The sequence below is a fragment of the Vombatus ursinus genome, unplaced genomic scaffold (genome assembly GCF_900497805.2).
Source record: "Vombatus ursinus unplaced genomic scaffold, bare-nosed wombat genome assembly UNPS02015012.1, whole genome shotgun sequence".
NCBI lineage: Eukaryota > Metazoa > Chordata > Mammalia > Diprotodontia > Vombatidae > Vombatus > Vombatus ursinus.
The window spans coordinates 1599464-1615462 of NW_020954790.1; the positions used below are offsets into that span (position 1 = coordinate 1599464).

At 58.8% G+C, this 15999-nt stretch overlaps 2 protein-coding genes across 2 annotated transcripts in view; one reads left to right on the top strand and one right to left on the bottom strand.

The window, feature by feature from the left end:
- Window positions 1–159: 159 nt before the first annotated feature.
- On the top strand, window positions 160–11350 carry SMARCB1 (SWI/SNF related, matrix associated, actin dependent regulator of chromatin, subfamily b, member 1; the record flags this gene model as incomplete). The annotated part of the gene is made up of 8 exons (XM_027845714.1): window positions 160–280; window positions 1092–1221; window positions 2226–2363; window positions 2886–3013; window positions 5673–5839; window positions 6459–6649; window positions 10532–10663; window positions 11040–11350. Coding segments are annotated over 8 exons (1047 nt in total), but the record flags the coding sequence as incomplete, so codon positions are not given.
- A 1039-nt stretch (window positions 11351–12389) lies between these two features.
- LOC114030797 (derlin-3-like) overlaps window positions 12390–15999 on the bottom strand; it is a 4258-nt gene continuing 648 nt past the window's right edge. Inside the window, exons 2-7 of the mRNA XM_027845704.1 lie at window positions 15702–15780; window positions 15232–15389; window positions 14287–14482; window positions 13757–13847; window positions 13517–13637; window positions 12390–12679 (exon numbers count right to left, since the gene is read on the bottom strand). Coding sequence (XP_027701505.1) covers window positions 13544–13637; window positions 13757–13847; window positions 14287–14482; window positions 15232–15389; window positions 15702–15780 — 618 coding nt within the window. The 3' untranslated portion in view covers window positions 12390–12679; window positions 13517–13543. The remainder of the gene's footprint in view (window positions 12680–13516; window positions 13638–13756; window positions 13848–14286; window positions 14483–15231; window positions 15390–15701; window positions 15781–15999) is intronic.

Genomic DNA, 15999 nt, shown 5'->3' on the forward strand with positions numbered 1-15999 from the left:
TCTCTCCCTCTGTCACTGTCTCCATCTCTTTCTTCCTCTCTGTCTCTGTCTCCCTCTGTCTCTGTCGCTATCTCCCTCTCCGTCCCCCTCTCCATCTCTGTCTGCATCTCTCTCTCTGTCTCTGTCTCCCTCTCCACCTCCATCTCTGATTCTTTCTCCTCTTGGCAGGTGGGGAACTACTTGCGCATGTTCCGGGGGTCTCTGTACAAGAGGTACCCCTCCCTGTGGAGGCGCCTTGCCACCGTGGAGGAGAGGAAGAAAATTGTGGCGTCATCACATGGTAAAAAATCCAAACCTAGCGCTAAGGGTGCGTCTTCACAAGGGTTTGTAAGCCTGTTTCCAAACTGCCTCGAGAGAGATGATAAAGCGTTTTAGGGCCCCGGGGTGTCTTCACGGGGAGGGGGGGGAGGCACATGGCTAAGGGGGCCAGGGGTGGGCTCGGGGCTGGGGCCGTGAAGACGCCTCGGTCCTTAAAGCGCTTTAGGAGAGCTCAGAGGCTTTCCCGTGTGGCTGTGGGCATGTCGACGTACCCGGTGACTGATGCAGCCCATGGCGCGCTTGGGGAGGCTCGAGTCGCCAACCACGCCGGGCTTGGACGCATGTCAGTGGCATGGCATGCCTGTGCTTGGGGGGTTTGGGAACATCTTTGTTGCTTTGTGGCCTTGTCCATCTGTCCGGAGATACCGTGTCTGTGTCTGTGGTCGTGTCTGTGGTGCTTTGCAGGCCTGCCTTGGGGGTGTCCTGTGGGGGTGGCAGGTGGGGGCACTCGGGAGCCAGTCTTTGGCCCTCTGGTCGGCCGGTCAGTCTGGCTTCCTGGCCACCACTTTGTGTTCCCTTCTGACTGCAGTGAGCTCACTCCTGCCATTCAGGGGAGGCTCTACCCCAGACCCCGCTTGGCCTCCTTTGTGTGTTGAGGCGCCGATCGTGGGCGCTGCTTCAGGGAGAGCCCCTGGGGTGGGCAGCAGACTCCTTTGGACCAGGGTTGACGCCTTGCTGTCCTGCCTCCAGTGTGCATGCCCGCCTGGACGCGCCTTCTTAGCCCTCCAGCTGTGGTGTCCTGCGTGACGGCTGCCGTGTCTTTTTGGGTTTAGATCATGGCTACACCACCCTGGCCACCAGCGTGACCCTGCTAAAAGCCTCGGAAGTTGAGGAAATACTCGATGGGAATGATGAGAAGTACAAGGCTGTGTCCATCAGCACAGAACCTCCCACCTATCTCAGGTAACAGGGTCGACCCACAGGGAGGCAAGGGAGGTGGGTTGCCCAGAGCCCCATGGGTGGTGCCCCAACGCCAGCAGCAGGGCACCTGCCAGGGCTGGCACGGGGTTGGCATAGGAAGTGAATGCAAGGTCACCAAATCCCCCCCGAAACTGCAAGGCAGCCCACTGTCCTCTGAGGGAGGAGGGTGCCTGGGGCTCACAGTGCAGCCTCGAAATGCCGAGAGCAGCGCAAGGGCCAGAGGGCAACCTCAATCCCACCATCTTTACTCCTGTGTGTCAGAGACTTGGGCTGGGAGCTCCCACTGTGCTGGCATCTGTGGCCCTTGAGCCCCATTCTCTGTGGGCAGGGAGGGGCTAAGACGGTCATGCTCTGACAGATGAGGGTGCTGAGGCAGGCACCCTGGTCTTCTGGGCTCAATCCTGCCTTTGACTCTGGTCAGCTGTGTGAATGGGGGCATCACGTCATCCATCAGCATCCCTGGCAGCTCAGGGAGTGAGAGCTGGGCCGGTCCCTTTGGCCTTCTGTTTCTCTGCTTTCTGTTGAGTGACCGAGAGGGGGTCCTGCCCTGTCAAAGACCAACGACTCAGTGACATTCAGAACAAGAGCAGAACAAGGCTTCTGACAGACCGCGCGCGGGGTGCTGGTGGGGCCTTGTTCTTTCTGATGCTGAGACTCAGGCTGGCCTGGTTCGCTTTTTTTTTTTTTTTGGCGAGGCAGTTGGAGTTAAGTGACTTGCCCAGGGTCACATAGCTAGTAAGTGTCAAATGATGTCTGGTCTGAGACCGGATTTGAACTCAAGTCCTCCTGACTCCAGGGCCAGTGCTCTATCCACTCCACCACCTAGCTGCCCCCAGGCTCGCATTCCTGTGTCCCCCCTCCTCATTTCTACTCCAGCATGGGCCCTGCCTTTGGGGTACCTGTCCATCCAGTGGGGGGGCGGTGTGTGTGCCTCGAGACACCAGTGCCCCCGCCTGACTGCTCTTTGCCCTCTCCCCACCCTCTAGGGAACAGAAGGCCAAGAGGAACAGCCAGTGGGTTCCGACATTGCCAAACAGCTCCCACCATCTGGACGCCGTGCCCTGTTCCACCACCATCAACAGGAACCGCATGGGCAGAGATAAGAAGAGGACGTTTCCCCTCTGGTGAGCCGCGGCTGGTGGGTGTGGTGCCGGTGATGATGGGGACGACAGTGGCTCAGGTTTTTCTAGCACCTGAAGGTGCGCCGAGCGCTGTGTCCACTCGTGTGGTCCTCATGACAGTCCTAGGAGGTAGTTGCTATTATGGTCCCCGGTGTATTGATGAGGAAACTGAGGCAGTGACTGAGCTCAGGTGACACCGCTAGTGAGCATCTGAGGGTGGGTTTGAATGTGGGGCGTCCTGATTCCTTAGCTGCCGTCTCAAGCCCTTGACAAAGTATCTTACTTGGTCTCACCACAGACCTGTTGTTATCCCCATACAGATGAGGAAGTAGGAGTCCGATAGTGGCTGTGTTGTGATCCCCTGTGTCTAGCTGGGAAACTGAGGCTTGTGGTCAGCTGCTGGCCTCTTCTGGCTGTGATGGGGCGTGTGGGATCTCTTAGGAACCTCGTGTTCTGGCCAGGGGCGGCATCGGCCTTGGGGTGCTGGATGGCTCTGTTGCTGAACCCCTCACTCTCTCTTTTCAGCTTTGATGACCACGACCCTGCGGTGATTCATGAAAATGCTTCCCAGCCTGAGGTTCTGGTCCCTATCAGGCTGGACATGGAGATCGATGGACAAAAACTAAGAGATGCCTTCACGTGGAACATGAACGGTTTGTGGAGGGCTTGGGCTTTTGCCTGGGGCTGCGTCTGGCCCCAGGCCGGGTGTATGGGCCTTGCTTGGGTCCTGGGTCCTTTGGGAAGAAGCCCAGGGACCCTGCTCAGAACTGTCCTGTCAGACGTGCGCATTGAACAGAGTGCCTCCGATGGTAAAGGGAACCAGCCCCTTGTGGGTGATCGAGGTAGCGTTTGGTTGAGAGGCACAGACTCTGCCCCTACTGCAGAGCTCTGGGCATTAGGCCAGACCTCCGCTGGGGCTGAGCGCATGGTGTCACCTGGGCACAGCTGGCATCAGGTCTCCCCATCTTCACCTTTCTACCTTTAGCTTATTCTGCATGTGGCCCGAGATTCAGACTCCCTCAGCAGCCTGGTTGGCCTCTTCCTAAAATGAGCCATCTAGAGCCAAGCTGACTGCTTCAGGGGGCCTAACTAGGGCAGATGACCCAAAAAAGCTGGGTGCCTGGGAAATGGAGCCGTGGCGTGCTGAGGGCAGCCTGAGCCTCCTGGGAGAGCAAGCCTACAGTCTTGCTTGGGGAGCCAGTGAGAAGGGCAGGCGGGCAGTTATCAGCCAGCATGGGGCAGGTGGACGGTGCAGGAACAGACCGCAGTCTCCCCAAAGGGAAGGTAGCTGCCTCCTGGCCGCTCAAGGAAAGTGCTGGAGGCTCTTCTCACAGCTTGTCACATTCAGAAGAAGGCAGGAATGGTGCTCTTGGAAAGGGCCCCAAGGAGGGGAAGGCCTGGGAAGGCCATGAAACACACGTCCAGGTCCTTCCCCCAAGAGTGGAGCCTGCACTCTGAGTTGGGCTGCTGGGCTGCTGGGAGGAAGGCCAGAGGGAAGCGGGTAGATACCTGGAGATCCCTGTGGCAAGCAGCAGCGGTGCCAGGGAGAGGCTACCTGGAGACTGACCTTAGGGTGATGTAGGTGTCTGCTGGAGGAGCGAGGGCCTCAGAGGACAGACGTGTTGCTGAGGCTCGGCAGGTTGGCACTCCCAGAGTGCTGGGCTGGGGCTGTCGCGGTGTGCACCTTCCCCAGAAATTACAGGAGAGCAATGGCACGTTATGGACCAAACTAGACTCACCTGAGGAAGTCCAGGGCCTGGCTAGGGGAAACCAGAAGCAGAGCCATCTGTCAGCCATCCGTCTGTCCCGTTCCATCCATTATCCCTCCATCCCTCTATCCATTCATTATCCATCTGTCCATCATCTATCCATTATCTATCTGTTCATCCATCCATCCGTTATCCATCCATCTCTGTCCATCATTTATCTACCCGTCCATCATCTCTCCATCCATTCATGGTCCATCCATCCATCTGTCTATCATCTGTCCATCCATTATTTATCCACCCATCCATCTGTTATCCCTCCATCCATTCATCTGTCCATCCGTCTGTCCATCCATCCACCCGTCCACCCATCCCTCCATCTGTCTGTCTATCCGTCTGTCATCTGTGCAGCCTCCCATCCATCCATCCTCCTTCCATCACCAGGACATTTGGGAGAAGGTGACTGAGCTGATGAATGTTTGTTAAGGTGTTTGCCTTGGGATAGGGTCAGGACAGCAGAGCCTCGAATCTTGAAGAAGGGCATCCTTTGGTGTCCTCGCTTAAGAAGTTGTCATCTGACGTGGTGCTATGGCTAACGAGTGAACCAGCACTTCATGGTTGGCGGCTGTAGGCTGTGGTGGCTATCTGGATTGACCAGTGGAATGAAGAGCTGGGTGTTGAGCTCCACTCTGCCCCATCTTCCGAGAGGCCAGCCAGCCGAGATATTGCCACACTGCACCCCGAGGAGGCGACAGAGGGTGGAAAGGAGGCGGCTTAGATCCCATGGCCTGGCCCAAGATGGCGGATCTGAAGGCCCCACCTGCGAGTAATTGGGGGGAGGAGGAGCGAGGACGGGCCAGGACAGGATAGTGATTGTTTTCAGGGGGCCAAGAATGCCCCTGAGACCAGCCTCAGTCTGCCTGTCCAAGGAACAAGTATATATAGAGCACCTACTATGTATCAGGAACTGTGGTAATAGGATCTCGTGGGTTCGGAGGCAAGTGCTGTTAGTATCCTCATTTTACAGCTGAGGAGACTTGAGGCAGACAGGTTCAGTGACTTTCCTAAGATCCCACAGTGAGTGAGTGTCTTGAGGCCAGAGCCCAGCTCTGAGCACTAAGAGCCTTCTGTGAGACAAGAGAGGTCCAGACCCCAGGTCTTCCTCACTTATTCTTCCCTCCTTGGCTGTCTCCTCACGAGGAGCTGATGTTTGAACATAGAAGCCGACAAGGGCATCTGAAAGGGTCTGTGGAGTGCATGGGAGGAGGGCCCTCTGGGGAGGGAGGCTGAGGCCAGTGCCCTGCCTCAGTCTCCTGCTGTGGCGCACCAGCCGAGGGCTGCCGGAGCCTGGAGGACAGCGTGAATACCTTTGGAAGGATTGGGGTCAGGACGTGGTTCCCAGCGGGAGGGCCAGGGGTCTTCGAGGCCCCCTTCTGCTCTGAGCTTCTGGGCTTTTGGGGCCTGGGTCTCTCATCCGTCTGCGCAGACATCATTGTTGGTCATGGAGTGAGTGTGACAGGCCTCAGGCCCCCCAGCAGGGGTCCTGGGAGGAGGGGCTCTTTCCTTGCTTGGACACTCACTGGCTGCCTCTTGCCTCTGATCTCAGAGAAATTGATGACCCCGGAAATGTTCTCAGAAATTCTGTGCGATGACTTAGATCTGAACCCCCTGACCTTTGTCCCTGCCATTGCCTCTGCCATCCGGCAGCAGATAGAGTCCTACCCCACGGACAGCCTCCTGGAGGACCAGTCAGACCAGCGAGTCATCATCAAGGTAGGGGGGAGGCCCCCTGGCTGCTGCAGACCCAGGCTCAGGACTTGGGGGGAGGGGAGGGGTAGAAAGACCCTTTGAGGTAGAGGGGGGCCCCTGGCCTGCTGCAGACCCAGGCTCAGGACTTGGAGGTGTGAGGAAGAGTAGAAAGACCCCTTAAGGTTGGCAGGGACTCTGGGCCCTTGGCCTCTGGGACAGGAAGACCTGATTCTTGCCTGGTCCGTGGCCAGCTTGCCCGCAGCAGGTGCCTAGCGGGGCCCGTCTCTCCAGTGCCCGGGGTCCCTTTCAGGGCTGGTTGGGCCGCCGAGCAGGGGAGCGGCAGCTCTTGCCAGTTTAGAACACTTGGCATGGACTAGATTATGGTCGTGACAGAACCCAGGTCTGCGCCTTCTGACTGTGATGTGACCCCAGACACCTGCAGGTTACAGACTGTGGGGCCCAGCTCCCTTGTTCTCTAGCAGATGCTCCGAGATGGGGAGGGCCCCTTTCTGGGAGGGGGTGGAGAGCTGGAAGAAGAGCTGGGTTCTGATCCCAGCCCTGCTGCTGTCTTAGTGTGTGGGGCCTCTGGGGGCGGGCCTGTGTTGAGGTCCTTCCCCCTTCTCTCTCGGGTCTCGGTGTCCAGTTGAATATCCACGTGGGAAACATCTCTCTGGTCGACCAGTTTGAATGGGACATGTCTGAGAAGGAGAACTCCCCGGAAAAGTTTGCTCTGAAGCTGTGCTCGGAGCTCGGCCTCGGCGGGGAGTTTGTCACCACCATCGCTTACAGCATTCGGGGCCAGCTCAGCTGGCATCAGAAGACCTACGCTTTCAGGTAGGGGTCATGGCAGGTGGGGGCGGGCCTGACCTTTGTCTCTTTGACCTTTGCTGTGGGATCTCCTTCCCCCATCCCACGGGGGCAGGGGTGGCGGCAGCCCACCACCCTCTCTCCTGGAGGCCCAGCACAGCTTCATGGTGTGTGTGTGTGTGTGTGCGCGTGCGTGCGTGCACACGTGCGCGCGGAGCTGGTGGGGATCCTCCACTTGTCTGGTCCAGCAGCTCGCCGGGGTGACTCTTCATTCTGCCATGAGGGGTGCAGCTTGCTGCCTGGTGCAGTGGGCCCTGGAGTGCCCCCAGGGCCTGCGGGCGGGCTCTCTCTGTCGTCTGCCTGCTCTGGGCTGGGCCTGTGCACCAGCCGGACGCTGCCTTGGGGCAGGGCCACAGAAGGGACGCTGTTTTGGCAGGGCCTTTTTTCCCCTTGGAGCCCAGGGGCCAGAAAGCTGGAGGCCATGGCTTGTGGATGGCAGGGTCTTGCTTCCTCTGGCCCCACAGTGATCCCTTGACGGCCTGGCATGAGGCCCCAGAGGTTTATGGGAGGAATTCTCGTTTCTCTGGGGCCATCAAACTGGTGGGTTCCCTGTTGGCAGTTGGCGAGGGGTAGGTGGGCACTGGAGGCATCCAGGCCTGCCTGGAGCTGCCCAGAAAAGTCCCCGTCTGTGACTCCTCCCAGAGCGGTTCCTGGGGTGGGGGAGACCCAATCTGGTGTTTTGTCCAGGAGGCGGTTGGCGCTGGCTAAGCCTCTCCACCTCCCAGATGGGAAGCTGAGGCCCAGAGGGTGGGAGAGAGGGAAAGGTGTCTGTTCCCCAGCCCAGCTTCCCTGGCCTGTCAGTTTGGTCACCACCTCCCTTTCCTGGTTTTGGTCAATGCTGGTCTTGGCCCAGAGGGCTTCCATACAGTGTCATCTTTCTGGAGACCACAGCTTTCTTTACTGTCCCAAACCACGTGACCTGGGGGCTTTTTCAGCCCCTTGGTGGGGGAGGAAAAGCAGATGTGGCCTCTGGGCTTGAGCTGAACTGAGGCAGAAGGGTTGTCCCAGGGATGAAATGGGAGGCGTGGAGTGGCCTCCTGCCCCCACACTGGGGAGGGACGGTGCCGCAGGTTCCACAGTCTTCTTGAGGTGCAGCTGGGTGGCCAAAGGGGTCCCATCAGGACATTGAGAAGCTGCTGGACATCCAGCGGCCTAGACAGCCTGCCTTCAGGAGCAGTGGGGGCACAGGGGCTGCAAGGAGGCCTGAGGGCAGGGTGGGGCTCTGCCCCCAGGGTGATTCCTGCAGAGGCTGGGAGGGGTGGAGGGGACGGCCTGCTTGAGGCCTGGCTTGGGCCAGAAGGCCTTCCCAGGTCCCCTTGACTTCTTAGCTCCAGCAGCTGCTTGCCTGCCATTTCCCAAGCCCTGCTTGAGGCTCCTTCCAGGCCTGAGGGTCTTGCAGATGCCTCATCCAACCGGCTGGCTCGGCTTTGGACTCTGGCGGTCTGCTCTGTTACTGTTTAACTGAGTCTTATGAGAGCTGAAGGGCACAGATTCCGGAGTCGGGCCACCTGGCCTCTGGCTGGTTTCATTTGAGAACCAGGCGTGTGTCTGTTCCAGGAGGGACCGGCTTGGTCCCTGCTCCTTTCTCCCTGGGCATGATTCATGTGGTTTGGGCTTGTCGTCAGTTCCCAAAGCCCCAACCCTGCAGCAGGGCACTGATGTGGGCAGAGCCCTGTGTCAGCAGTCCCACCAGTCAGTCATCTGGGGGTGGGAGATTCTTTGTTGTCTGAAGCCTCCAGGATGGGACGACCTTAATCAGCATGATCGGTGCCAAGCCCTTCCATCCTCAGCGTGTCATCACCAGGTGGAGAACAGCTATAGCCCTTCCTCTGTTCAATGAGAAGAGCTCATCAAAGCTCCCTTCCCCAGGCCTCTTCTGCCTGGCCCTTGGCCAGGGATGTGCGCACATGGGTAGAGATGAGGGTCATTAGCTTTGCTTCAAGTTAAGTCGGTTTTTGTGTAGATTGCAGGGCTAGGTGGTAGGTGGGGGGGATACCAAGCCTGTCTGCCCTCCTGGAGCTTCCCATCTAGTAGTGGGCCGGACACTTGCACACGTACTAGCTTGTGACTCGCATATTGGAGGAGGGGAAGGCCAGGGGAGGGCAGCTCCCTTTTGCCTATCAGGATCAGGGTTGGGTAAGGCAAAAGAAAGGGTATAAGAACTTATCTAGTGCCTGCTGTGTGCCAGGCACGGTCCTGAACGCTCAGTCCTCACAGCAACCTTGCAACGAAGGTTCTATTGTTATTCCATCTTGCAGTTGAGGAAACTGAGACAAACGGGTGAAGTGACTTGGCCAGGGTCACATGGCCAGCAGCAAATTTGAACTGAGGACTCCAGGCCCAGGCCTACTGTGCCACCAGTTGCCTCTGAGTCAGTGTTACAGGCCTGGGTTGTGGTAGCCTTGGGATTGAAAGCATGGGTTAGGAATTCCCTCAGGAGGAGTGTAATTGAAGGTCTTTTTTTTGGTGTAAATCTGCTCGCTCTTCTGCGTAGGATATTCCTAGTACAGAAATGCCCTTCATGGCCACAGATCCCAGCAGCACAGGGAAGAGGAAGGACCTCAGTGACACCTAGTTCATTCGTCCCTGACCCCACCCCATAAACAGCCATTCTGCTTTTGCCGAGGAGCCTCCCAAGGCAGGCTGTGGCACGTTTGGAGAGTTTCTCTGTGACTTTGAGACAGCAGTGTTACCCAGCCAGATGGATCAGCGAGGACGTCGGCCCAGCTCTTTGCTCTAGCCCTCACCTCTCTCCTGAGCTCCAGGCCCGGGTCTCCACCTGGATGACCCCATGGGGGCCATTCCCCTTGTCACCGCCGTGTTCCATTGCTGCTGTTCTTCACCTTTCATCCCCTAGCCTAGGCTTAGTTTCCTGAATCCAGTGGCTCCTTTTTCCAATCCTCGGCGTAGATGCTAAATTGATATTCCTAGAGCATGGTCTGACCAGATGACCACTCTGCTCCAGAGCCTTCAGTGGTTCCCTGTTGACTCAGGGAGAGAAGACAAAGTGCTTTTTGGCCCTGAGGGCTGAGCTGACGTGACTCCCAAAATGGTGTCCTGGTGCCTTTGCACCTGCTGTCCCTGCGTGTGGGATCTTCTCCCTCCTTCTGTCCCCCACTCAGAAGCTCCACTTTCCTCCCAGACTCAGCTCAGTTCCCCCAACTCGACCTCCTCCCATGTTTTTGTATTGATTGTGTCTCATTTTCTCTGTGCACACGTTGATTCCTCAGGAGAATGAGCTGGTGGAGGGCAGGGGCTGCCAAGAGGAGAATGGTCACTAACCCTAACCCTACCCCTTGCCCTCGAGCAGCTTATGATCTGGGCAGGTTACACAGACACATCTAGAAAACACGTCCTAAAGAAACGTGAGGGCATTGGGGCAGGGGGCTGGTGAAGCTGGAGCCCTTGAGGTGGTATTTGAGCTGGCCAGGGATCCCACACCTCAGACGTGGTGCTGGAGGGGAGACCAGTCTGGCCATCGTGGAGAGTGGCAGTGTGGGCCGCTGGCCTTGCTGGGGGTCCTTGAGGTTGAGCATGTTGCTGTACTCCCCACCCCCAGGTGTGCGTGCATATGTGTGTGCGCGCGTGCATGCATGTGTATGCGCATACAGTGCTGAGCCTGGAGTGGTGCACACCAGTGGGGGCTCGTGCTTCCCATTCCCCCGGTGCTGACTCTTGCTGTCAGACAGCGGCGGGCTCGGGCCATCCAGCGGGCGGGAGGATGGAGGGCGTCTTTTGAAGACAGGCCAGTAGTGGAGCACTGAGGCCGCCCCAGCGGGAGCTAGGAGGAAGGGGGATCCGAGGGGCTGGAGCATCTCTTTCCTAACATGTGTGTCTGTCCCTCCTCAGTGAGAACCCTTTGCCTACTGTCGAGATTGCAATTCGGAACACTGGCGATGCTGACCAGTGGTGCCCACTCCTGGAGACCTTGACAGATGCTGAGATGGAGAAAAAGATTAGAGACCAGGACAGGAATACCAGGTGCCTTTGTCATGCGCTCGGGGTCCCTATCAGGATGCCTGTTTTACAAATGAGGAAACTGAGGCCCTGGGTCACCCAGTTTGTGTCTGCGGTTGGGCTTGAACATACGTCTGTCCAGACTCCAAGCCCAGGGCTCTGTTTGGGCCAAAGGAGGGACTGCCCCCAGCTAGCCAGGGCTTCCTTCCCATGGTGGTCAGGGTCTGTGCTGGCCCCAGCCTTTCCCAGGGTCCTCTAGGCCCCAGCTCAGCCCACTTGTGGACCAGCCAGGTGATGCTAGAGGGAGGGCTGTGTTTGGACGGGGAGTGAGAAGGTGGGCCTGAGCTGGGTGCTCAGTGAGGGTCTCCTTCCCTCATTAACTGTCTCTTCTGCTCCACAGGCGGATGAGACGTTTGGCCAACACCGCCCCAGCCTGGTAGCCCACTGACCCCTCGTGGTGGAGTCTCTGGAAGGTGGGACCTTCTTTCCTTTTCTCTGTGGGCAGAAGAGGCTGGCGGGGAGGGGTGCAGCCCTTCACTGGGGCCCCTCATCCACTGCCCTGCCCAGTCTGCCTGTGGATCCCGTCCCTGGCCCAGGGTCAGGAGGGGTGCAGGAGGGCTTTTCTGGTCTGATAGGATTTGTTTTGTGTGTATAGGTGCCCAGGGCACAGCTAGGAAGATTTTTTTAAATAAAGAGAATGTGGGGTGATCACTTGCTTGGCACAGCCCTTGGCAGGGGTACTGGGGGGGTGAGCCCTTCCTGTCCTCAGTTATCTGATGGGGGAGGGGGGGTTGCTCTTCCTGGCCTCCTTGGGCACCTCGCCTCTGTGGATGAGCCCAGCCATCCCTTCATCCATCAGCTTCTCAAACCCTTCTTGACCCTGGGCTCTCGATCTGGTGGCAGGAGACTAGGGAAGGGAATGAATTATTCAGTGCCTACTGTGCACCAGGCCCTGGGCTAAGTGCTTTGCAAATCTGGCGAAGTAGGTGCTGGTATGATCTCCACTGAGCAGACTGAGGCAAATTGTGGCTAGTGTGTGAGGCTGGGTCTGAACTCGGGTCTAACTGACCTTGACCACAAGAGCATGGAGGAAGCCTGCCTCTGCCCAGCCCCATGTCTACTGAGTGGGCTCCTCAGAACACTGGAGCTGGGGGTGGGGTGGGCATCCAGGCCTCTGACGTATCCCGTGGACCATCCATCCATCCTTGTCTGCTTTGACAAGGGAGTGGCTGGGATCCAGCTGGGGCCATGGCCAGTGGGCCACAGGCCCCCTCAGAAAGACTGCCGTCAAGACTGCCTGCATCGTCCTCTTCTCCCACCTTGGACGCCTGGTGGCCATGCTGGCACAGCCAGGATAGGGATCTTGTGCTTGTCGCCACCAGGGTGGCGCTAACAAGTGGCAGGTGGAAACAGGTCAGCCCCCAGCCTGTGGGGGTAGAGGGTGCTGAGGCCCTGGACCTCTCATGACATCCCAGACCTTCCCTTGACAGAAAGGTAAGATCCGTGGTCAGGAACCAGAGGAGAGAGGTAGCTGTAGTCATGGAGATCAGGAAAAAACCTAGCAAGTGCCTGTCCCTGGCCTAACCCTAAATTTGTGCTAATGGAGGAGGAGCTGAAGGCCCACGTGCCTGGGTGCCCAGGCAGCCAAGGGCAGCTCTGTCTTAAAAGACCAGTAAGGGCTACGTAGCACTGCAGTCACCCATGCAGGAGGCTGGTTCAGGCCACGCCTTCCTTCCTCGAGGTTGTGGGATCAGTTATGAACAAAGCGTTTATTGTGTCAGGCACGGTTGGGATCGAAATACAAAAACCAAAGTCCCTGTTTCCAGGGGCTTACACTCATAAAGGCTGAGCTTCATTGTTGGAATAGTGACTGGGGCCTTGAGCAGGTTGGCACGTCCCATCCAAGAAACATGGCCAAGTTGATTTGATCCTGTTCCCAGGGCATCAATGGAGGGAAGGATGAGGCTTGGAGTTGGGGGTGAGGGGGAGCAGGAGTGTGGGATGCTTGGAGCAGTGGTCCCAGAAAGGACAATGAAAGTCCTGGGGATGAGAGGAGCGGCTCAGTTTAGGTAGGCCAGGGGAGGGTCCTCATATGGGCACTCCCCTAGCATCATCTTGCAGCAGACTTACTTAAGCATTGTAGATGAGTGTCCACATTTTACAGCTAAAGAAACGGAGAAACTTTGTGCCTCCTGCCCCATACCATCTCCTCCTGCTACCTCCAGGGCTCAGTTGGGTGGTCCGGCCCCAGGCCAGGGAGACTGCATTATGTCCTCACTGCTCCTGGCACTTTCTCACAAGTTCAGGGAGCCCCCTCTGGCTTTGAACCCCATTTAAGGTTCCCCTAGGCCAGCTCTGGGAGAGGGCTGACCCACCGCACCACCAGGGCAGCACCAAATAGGGAAAGAATTGCCCTGAAGATTGAAACCCTGGGAGAAGCTGCAGAGATCCCTTAAACTTGAAGTCAGGCTGCCCACCCCACCCGGGAGGACAGCAGTCAGCCTGGAGAGGTGGCAGATTCCCCTTGCCACTCAGGTGTGTGACAAAGGCTTTGGCAGGCTGGAGGCTGCCCAAGGAAGCCCCTGGTGGGGTCAGGCCTAAGTGACCTTCAGCCCCCAGCCTCCTGCAAGAAGGCAGCGGGATGCCAAGACTTGCATGGAAGCTGCTAAGTCTTTCTTACATTCATCCTTTGGGGATCATCCCATCGATCTCATTTCCTGAAGTGGGAGAGAGGGGCCAGGGCCACTCCTGTGGGCCGTTAGAGATGGAGAGAGAAGTGGGGACCCCTGAGTGCTGAGCCATACTTGGGCTCCCAGGCTGGGTGCGGGACAGAGAGGGGAGGGTATGCAAGCCTCCTGGTGAGAGCCATGGGCCCACCTTTTCCAGGGTGGAAGAAGGAAGAGGTCACTGTTGCCGGTCCATAGGGTCCATGCCCGGCTGCTCCTCAGGAAGGGGTCTGTAATTTGGGTCATCTTCAGGGGCATCGAAGATCAGCTTCCTGGATGGCCAGGGGATGAGAAGGGACATCTGGGGAAGTCCCCCACAGGTTGGGGCTTTGGGGTTGGGAGGCGGGGAGGGAGCCCCAGTGGTAAGCAGGTCCAAGCCCACCATACTCACAGGAAGCTAGGGGTGAGCAGTAGTTTCTTGCCCCCAGGCTGGTTGGGGAAGACATCTTCAAGGAAGTAATAGATGTGACCCACAGCAATCCCTGAGCAGGAGACAGCTGGCTCATTAAGTGGTCAGGCAGGGGACGGGACAAAGAAGGCTCAAGACAGCAAGTCTGGAGGGTGTGGGCACCTGGAGGCATAGCTGGGGTGGGGCCTACTGAAGGCACTGTCCCCAGACAGTGCAGGTTTGCATTGGAGCTTCATTCAGGGAAAGGGACCCTCTGCCCCGCCCCCCCACCCCGCACGATGGGATCCTGCTATCCTGGCCCCAGCACCCAGCAGAGGAGTCCCTCCAGGACTGGGTACCCCCTCCCCTTGCACCCTGTGACCCTGCCATCCCTGGTCCCAGCACCCAGCAGAGGGGTCCCTCCAGGACCGAGGAACCCCCCGCACAAATTGTGACCCTGTCATCCCTGGCCCGAGCAGAAGGGCCCCTCCAGGACAGGGGCCCCCCTCCCCCCACCCCAAGAGGCTGCTCACCCAGCAGGTCCACCAGCACCGAGTTGCCCAGGAGCAGGGAGAAGGCCATGAGCACCCAGGGCAGGAAGGGCGCTTGGAAGTTGAGGAGGCCAAAGAAGTTCATCCGAAGGTCCGGGTTCCGCCGGCTCCACACGTACACCAGCATGATGGTGAAGGCCTGGCCCAGGAAGAAGAGGCTGGCCAGGAGCCCGAAGAGCTGGGCGCTCCCGAGTCAAGGAAGGGTCCGAGCGAAGGGCGGGCCTCCCCATTTCACAAGTGAGGGAGCCCAGGACCTGGATCTTCCTGCCGTGTTACACACGCAGAACACTGGGCTCGGGTTCAAATCCAGCCTCAGATCCTTCCTGGCTGGGCAACGCTGCCTGCCTCCATTTCCCCAGCTCCAAAATGGAGATGGCGCTAGCAGAATAATCTTCACAAAGGCTGTCTGCCTGCATTAGTCACTTTTGTTTTTTGGCCTCAGTTTCGCCATGTGTCCACTAAGTGGGCTCACCTCAGGGGTCTCAAAGGCGGTGTGGGTCGCGCCTGCAACTGTGGGGCTGGGAGGATTGGGCAAATGGAAGCAAAGATGATTCAAAATCCACGCCTCCTGTTTCCACAGCCTGCCGCAGGCCAGAGCTCACTGCCACAGGCCTTCCCTTGCCTGGCACCCGAGGCCCTCTGGGGCGGGGTGCTGGTGGACCTTGGCAGCCCTGCGAGCAGCACCTTTCAGCCCTTCCAAAGGGACAGGCCCCTCGTCACCCTTTCCTCAGCTCAGATCGTTGTTTTGGGAAGGGCAGAGAGGTGCCAGGGACTCTGGGCACGGAGGTGCCCTCCCCTGGTACACCTGTAACCTCCAGTCTGTAGAAGGGTCTAAGCAGGGCCCTGTAGGGCATGTCGTGGAAGGCACTAGAACCCAGGCCTTTCCCCACCCAGCACCCGGTGGGAGGAATGGGGTAGGAAGGATACCGTCATGAGGACTCCCCCGAAGAGAAACATGAAGACAAAATCCGCCGTCCGTCCCCGGAAAGACCCTTCCTCCAGCATGCGGCAGTACCTGTACCTAGGGGCACTATCGGAAACATCCCAACCGGACAGTCTGGAGGGGGGTAGGCAGCTGCAAAGGCCTGGCTGCTGGAACTAACGCCCTCTCCCGGCCCCGGCCCCTTCCTGAGGATCTCACCGAGAACACCCGCTCCTGGAGGATGGGAGGGGGCCCCTCCGTCCCGCTCTCCCCCCAGGCCCAGTCACCCAGGAGGGGCTGAAGGGGGCACTGAGTCTGGTCTGCACCAGTCCGTCCCTCCTTCTCTGACGCTGTGACCATGGGGCGCCCGAGGGTCTTGGCTCTGTCCGGCTTGGGCGGGGGGGGGGGGGGGGGGGGGGAGGCCAAGGGGGAGGGGGGCCCTCCCCGACCCCCCTCCCTCTCCCCTGACCTTGACCCTGGCCAGTCACCTGGAACTTCCTGAAGATGAGGTCCGGGTTGAAGTAAAGCTGGAAAGGGCTGATGAGCTCCAGCTGCTGCGGGGACACGACAAAGACCCCCTGGGGGACAGGCCAGGCAGGCCGGGGTGGGGCCTGGGGGGAGGGGACGTGGGGATGGGGGCGGGGGTCATCCTGGGGACTGTGGGGGAGCGGACAGGAAGACCTGGGATCTGGGGGTGTAAGGGAGGGGACAGGGGGTCATACCAGACTGTGGGGGAGGGGACGGGGGGGGTCACGGGACTGTGGGAGAGGGGA